The following is a 6,851-nucleotide window of genomic DNA, read 5'->3' on the forward strand; positions in this document are numbered from 1 at the left end:
TTGTATAGAAAATATGTTGAATCCATGGATGATGATAGAGTCCTCCTGATGAAGCCTCTAACATGGGCCGATCAGGGAACCCCACAGATCCAAGATCTCCCAGAAATCAAAAACAAAAACATTCACCCAATTGTTGTTCTTTACTTTGAAGGTGCATGGCTTAGAGCAGTTCCAATCGCTATATTTTTGTCTCGGTCAGCCATCTCTTGACGACTTCACTGGAGTAGAGCACTTCCCTTCTCACCCTCAATCACTTTCTCTCCTGTGTAAAACTTGGAAAATTCCACGGACGGTTTTTCTTTTTTTTTTTTGTGGCAGCACAGTGTGTATTTTATATATATATTTTTTTGTATTGTTTATTTATTAATCCTTTTAGAACAAAGGACTTTATAGTTGGAGGCCATCTTTCCTCTCAATAAACCATTCAAAGCTGAATACGATGTTTGCGTAAGCAGAGTTACGTCCCTTGCTTAAGAACCCACTACTCTAGTCTGCTGTGTATAGTATTTATTTTGCCTGACTTTTTCAAGTAGTCCCTTCTCTCCCTCTCTCTCTTTCTCTTTTGCTTTTTCGTTTTTCAAAATGTAAGGAACCAGCAGTTAACCTTTTGGAGGCCTGTAATTAATAATGCTATTGTCATGAAAAAGATATGTTATATAAAATGAATAAATAGCAGGCAGACCATAGCGTGTCGGTTGCTAAGGTTGTTCTTTGCTGAAGATCTGGAGTTAATCTCTTAATCGACCAGCAGGACTGAATGTATTTTGAAATGTAAAATTTATTCATTAAATTCTTCTGAACTATTTTCACATAACTAAAGTTATTATGGTAGCTAATATGTGGAATACTCCCTTTGAGTAATTCCTGTCAGTCACATAAATGCGACATGTTTGTGAAAATAAAGGTCAATGTATGTAGTTAAATTGAACTCAGAAATGTTAATGGAAGAGATATGATAATTGAATATATCCCAGCATGTGGTTGGTACTTATTCTGTTGACCCTTTGCTGGGGATAAAGAACAAAGTGAATTCCAGTAAGATTTGAAGTAGAGTACGACAAGAAACTTATGAAATATTTAGTCTGGTGCCCAACTGTTTCTGTGCCATTACTATTTTTATCTAATCAATAAAATCAATATCATGATGTATCATTCATTCACCACAGCAGAACATCAACAATAGGAAAAACAATTTCTCCGCTGATGAAGCACAATAAAATAATATCAATATTATACAGAATATTGAATTCTAACTTTGGTTCAAGACCACAAACACCAGGGTTGGAAACACTCTATTAAAAATGATTTCAGTATTTGACACACACCTAATTCTATTGACCCCAAGAACAGAGCCAGATTGAGATTTTATTGGCACCTGGGATACAATTATCATGAGCTACAAATATCATAAGGTCCCCAGCATTATTTTCAATAACTTTTCACTTATACACTACAGACCTTCCAGGTGTTAGAGACCCTTGGGCTGAAGCCTCTAAACCTCATACATTAGTCCTGTACTGCCCAGAAGGATGAAAGGCAAAGTCAGTCTCAGTTTATTTCGACTAGAAAATCTATTACTTTGTTTCTCACATTTTATCTGTCCATGTTGTATTTTGATTTTATATTCACCCAGAAAAGTAACAGATTTATAGATATAGATGATGGGAATAATGACTGTCATGCATTTCTCAATACTTCTGTTTTATGCTTTCTATTTTCTTTTCACTGATTTAGTGAGAGAACAAAGAGTGATGCCTCTTATTGGTTTTAGCATCTCTGGGACTGGGGAAGAAAGTGAGAAAGTTATGTTCAAGACCAGAAACCTGTCCCCAAACGTTTGTAGCAGAGTGCCAGATGGTAGTGAATTTGATGATGGATCAAGTTTGTGACTAAAATATAAGAACAAACCCTCCGATGGGTTTCCACACAACATCTGCTTGCTAAATTCAACTGATAAGGCTTTGGTCAATACAAAGCTATATTAAACAACATTTGGCCTGTGTGCCACATGCTGAGATGGAACATGAGACCTTACAACTGTAAAGCAAACTCCTGCTTGTGTTTATATAATCGTTTCAAATTTAGAAACATGGCCAAGATTTTCAAGGAGTTGATTATATTGACCCTAGTACTTGACTGGTGCTTTATTTTATTCACCTTAAAAGGATAAAAAGCAAGGCTGACCTTGGTGAAAGAAGAAATGCCACATGGCATTTTTTTCCAGTATTCTATTGATTCTGCCTATCTGCCACTCTATTGTGTCTATATAAAAAAAATACCAGACTACAATATTGTTTTTATTTTCTTATTTATAAAACTGCTATCTGTATCAAACATGGAGTTAGAGCCCCAGATTCGTTGAAGAGGACACTGTATGATATTTATGCCTTGCTTTTCAAAGCAAAGTCAAAAGAAAAATTCCTGCCTGTTCTGGTGTAGCTGTCTATTTTTCCAGCAGTCACATACTGGATATTCCACTGGATCAAGTGTGCATGGACTGAGAGGATGTCTCTGTTTGCCTATGTTGTGGATAATCATAAGTTTAACTGTTTGGAGATGTGTCCACATGTATACAACCCCCATCCTGCAAACATATGTATATACACACACATACATCATGTGTACATCCATACATGCATTCATAAGTACACACACACACACATATGGCTGTTTCCTAACACACACAGGCATGGCTGTTTCTTAACACATAGGCATGGCTGTTTCCTAACAAGTTTACTTCCCAACTACATGGTTTCAAGTTCAATCCTACTGCATGGCATTTTTGCAAGTGTCATCTACTCTAGCCAACCAAAGCTTTGTGAGTGGATTTGGTTGAGAGAAACTAAAACAAGCCCATCGTATATGTATAATGTGTTTGTGTGTGTGTGTGTGTTACTGTCTCCTTTCCTTGACATCGCATGATAATTGCGAATGGGTCTCACCATCATACAAACAGTGTCCTTCATATCCAATCATTTGTGAAAATATGTCTGGTCTAGGGGAAATACTACCTTACCTTGGAAACAGGGGAGGGTTAGCAACAGGAAAGGCATTTGCCATAGAAAATGTGCTTTAACAAATTCGTCCAACCCATACAACTAAGGAAAAGAGAACAGTAAAATGATGATCATCATGTACATCATCATATATATATTCCTTTATTTTCTTTTATCTTTTCTTTTACTTGTTTCAGTCATTAGACTTCTGCCATGCTGGGGCACCACCTTGAAGACTTCTTAGTTGAATGGATCGACCCCAGTACATATTTTTCATTAAGCCTGGTACTTATTCTATTGGTTTCTTTTGCTGAACTGCTAAGTTACGGGGACATAAGCACACCGATACCAGTTATTAAAGTGGTGGTGGGGTACAAATGCAAACACAAAAACACCAGGTGTGGCTGTGTGGTAAGAGGCATGCTTCCCAACCACATGGTTCCATGCTCAGTCTCACAGCATGGCATCTTGGGCAAGTGTCTTCTACTTTAGCCTTAAACTAACTAAAGCCTTGCGAGTGTATATGGTAGATGGAAACTGAAAGAAGCCCGTTGTATTTATATAAATATGTGTGTGTTTGTATCTATGCATGTGTCTTTGTATCTGTGTTTGCACCCCCCCCCATCACCACTTTACAATGGGTGTTGGTGTGTTTACATCCCCATAGCTTAGCAGTTCAGCAAAAGAGACTGATAGAATAAGTATCAGGCTTAAAAATATAAGTACTGGAGTTGATTCATTCAACTAAAAATTCGAAACAGTGTCCCAGCATGGCTGCAGTCTAATGACTGAAACAGGTAAAATTTTAAAAAAACATACGTTTCTGTCAACCAGATTCACTCACAAGGCCTTAGTTGGCCCAAGACTATATTAGAGAACACTTACCCAAGGTGTGATGCAGTGGGATTGAACCTATATTAGAGGACACTTACCCAAGGTGTGATGCAGTGGGACTGAACCTAGAACCACAGTTTGGGAAGCAAGCATCTTAGCACACAACTGTGCCTGCACCTATGTCCATATTTCCATGCTGGCATAGATTAAACAAAACAACTTGTTGAGGCAGATTTCTTACAGCTATATGCTCTTGCTTGTTGCCAACCTTTACCATTCATTGAAAATGATAAAGCCTCTTAATTTAATGGACTTTTCCTTCTTGGAGTATATAAAGCAGGTATGAGCGACCTTTTTCAAGAACACGGTCACATGAGATATGACTTATCATCAGACAGGGCCCTGCTACTAAAAAAATTCAAGGTTGTTTTTCCTAAGGATTTGGCTATTATTTCTAGAAGGTAGAGAGACCATATAGAGGCTTCCGCATTGGTTCGTGAAGAATACAACACTGTACAGTTAATGTTATATAACCCCAGGTCAAGGTTGATAATTGGTTTGTTCAAGCAGACCTATTATCAAAAAAGGTTCTAGCCATGACCATCACATTGATTTATTCAAACGTAGTGCATCTTGGACTACATTGTTCGATGTCGTCCCAGAAAGTCTCATAGACTGCAGTTTGTCCATAACTGATATTAAGGATTTTTTTTTTTTTTTTTTTTGTTATCAAATAGTGTTACAGGACATGCAGAAATGATATTCACTCATAGATCTGCGCGCGCGCTCAAGCATGCACACACCATACACTTACACTTAATCTTCGTCTGAAAAACGCATCCATTTTAGTTAATGTTTCTCTGATTTATCTCCCTTCGATCACTGACTGTATTTCGTTCACACAAGAAATCCTTGATGTGGCTACTGACCTGCTAGAAATAACAGCGACATCTTCCGTAAAGTACAGGTTGCTGTCTTAGCAAATGAAAGATACATTGAATAATGTAGTCTTAGATACACTACGCTTAGAACCTTTTTTGATAATAGCTCTGCTTGAACAATCCTATTATCAAGCTTGACCTGCAGTTATACAACATTAACTATACAGTACTGTATGCTCCCCTAACTAATGTGGAAGCCTCTAGGTGGTCTCTCTGTCTTCTAGAAAGAATAGCCAAACCTTCTTCAAATCACTTCCTATTGTCTTAAAATGAGAAACAAATCCATTGATACCTTCAGGTATGATGGTCAGAGGTGGAGTTACTTTGATGTTTCAACATTAACAATTAAGTAAAGTTTTGGAGTCATTTTTGCTTCAGTATTTTATTCATTTATTTATTAATTTATCTATTGTCATTTAATTAAAGCCACAAAATTATGGGACAATTTCTGTTTTATTTGATTGATTGTTATAGTTATTGCTGTTGTTTAACCCAAGCTTATGTCAAATTCAGAAGATTTATGACCATTTTGTCTTTTAATCAGAAATTATCTTCTGTGTGTGGAGGCGCAATGGCCCAGTGGTTAGGGCAGCGAACTCGCGGTCATAGGATCGCGGTTTAGATTCCCAAACCGGGCGTTGTGAGTGTTTATTGAGCGAAAACACCTAAAGCTCCACGAGGCTCCGGCAGGGGATGGTGGCAAACTCTGCTGTACTCTTCCACCACAACTTTCTCTCACTCTTACTTCCTGTTTCTCTTGTGCCTGTAATTCAAAGGGTCAGCCTTGTCACACTGTGTCACACTGAATATCCCCGAGAACTATGTTAAGGGTACATGTGTCTGTGGAATGCTCAGCCACTTGCATGTTAATTTCACGAGTAGGCTGTTCCGTTGATCAGATCAACTGGAACCCTCGATGTCGTAAGCGACGGAGTGCCAACAAATCTTCTGTGTCCTTAAGACAGTGAACTAGCAGGATTGTTAGCACAGTTGGCAAAATGCCTAAACAGCATTTCTTCCAGCTTTACATTCTGAGTTCAAATTCTGCTGAGATTAACTTTGCCTTTCATCCTTTCAGACTCAATAGAATAAGTAACAGTTGAGCACTGCAGCTGATGTAATCTATTTGCCACCTTTCCCAAAATTGCAGGCCTTGTGCCTATTGTAGAAAGCACTATCAACTGTGTTTTTCCTTGTTCTTAACCGAGTCAGTCCTAACTTTTGACCAAACATAGTAACATAGTGTATCTAGGACTACATTATCTAAAGAGTCCTTCTTTGTTTGACCTCAACTCCAGCCGAACTGTTACCATCCTATCATTTATTTGGACACAATGTATGTAGGACTGCATTATTTTATATATCCTTTTCTTTATTGCTTTTGTTTTCCACAAGACAGTCCTCATCCGGCAGACCTGTAGTCAAAGGCACTGCTGTGACCATCATGTCTTTTATTCAGACACAGTGTATTCAACACTACATTATAAAACGTGCCCTTCTTTTTCAAAACATTAAAGTGTTATGTGAGAAAAAAATTGATTGTTATTTATGGCAGTTTAAATGAGCAGCTAGGAAACCCAATGAATAATTTTTAAACATACGTACAACCATACATACATACATACATGCATATGTATGTATATGTATATTTGTGTGTGTATGTGTGTGTATGCATTTTACTTCCTTCCCTTCTTTTCCCTCTGCTACTCTTTCTCTTTACACAGCCTTGGTCACATGTGTCCGGCTGCTATTTCTTTTCGTTCTTGGACTCCCCAAGCTCGCATGTACTTCTTTGCCCCTCCTGTTCGTGCTTCACAGCGTTCAATACATACACACTTCACGTCTGGATGTACAGCCTTTTTGCTTGTTTGTTTATTCACCGTTTCGTTTTCCTGTCTTGTTTTCCGTCTGCCACTACCCTCCACGAAAATAATTTAATTTGTGTTCGTGGGAAGAACCATTTCAACGATGCGTACTGCCTTAATTCTTTGAAACGCCGGTGTTTTAATGGTGGCAGCTGATGAAGGAGATGTTTCTATGTGGCTTGCTTGTTTGTTGTATCTTGTTTATCATTTTGTCC

The 6,851-nt window shown here is 38.0% G+C and overlaps 1 protein-coding gene across 4 annotated transcripts in view; it reads left to right on the forward strand.

Annotated features, from left to right (window-relative positions):
- The window catches only part of LOC106867321 (rap guanine nucleotide exchange factor 4), a 481,528-nt gene that overhangs the window by 349,194 nt on the left and 125,483 nt on the right, over positions 1–6,851 (forward strand). Inside the window, exon 5 of one of the 4 annotated variants that reach the window (XM_052967313.1) lies at positions 1,735–2,673. The exons of the other annotated variants lie outside the window; for them this stretch is intronic. Coding sequence (XP_052823273.1) covers positions 1,735–1,737 — 3 coding nt within the window. The 3' untranslated portion in view covers positions 1,738–2,673. Of the gene's footprint in view, positions 1–1,734; positions 2,674–6,851 lie in introns of those variants that run through there. 4 annotated transcript variants of the gene reach the window in all.

Source organism: Octopus bimaculoides, chromosome 4 (genome assembly GCF_001194135.2).
Source record: "Octopus bimaculoides isolate UCB-OBI-ISO-001 chromosome 4, ASM119413v2, whole genome shotgun sequence".
Lineage (NCBI taxonomy): Eukaryota > Metazoa > Mollusca > Cephalopoda > Octopoda > Octopodidae > Octopus > Octopus bimaculoides.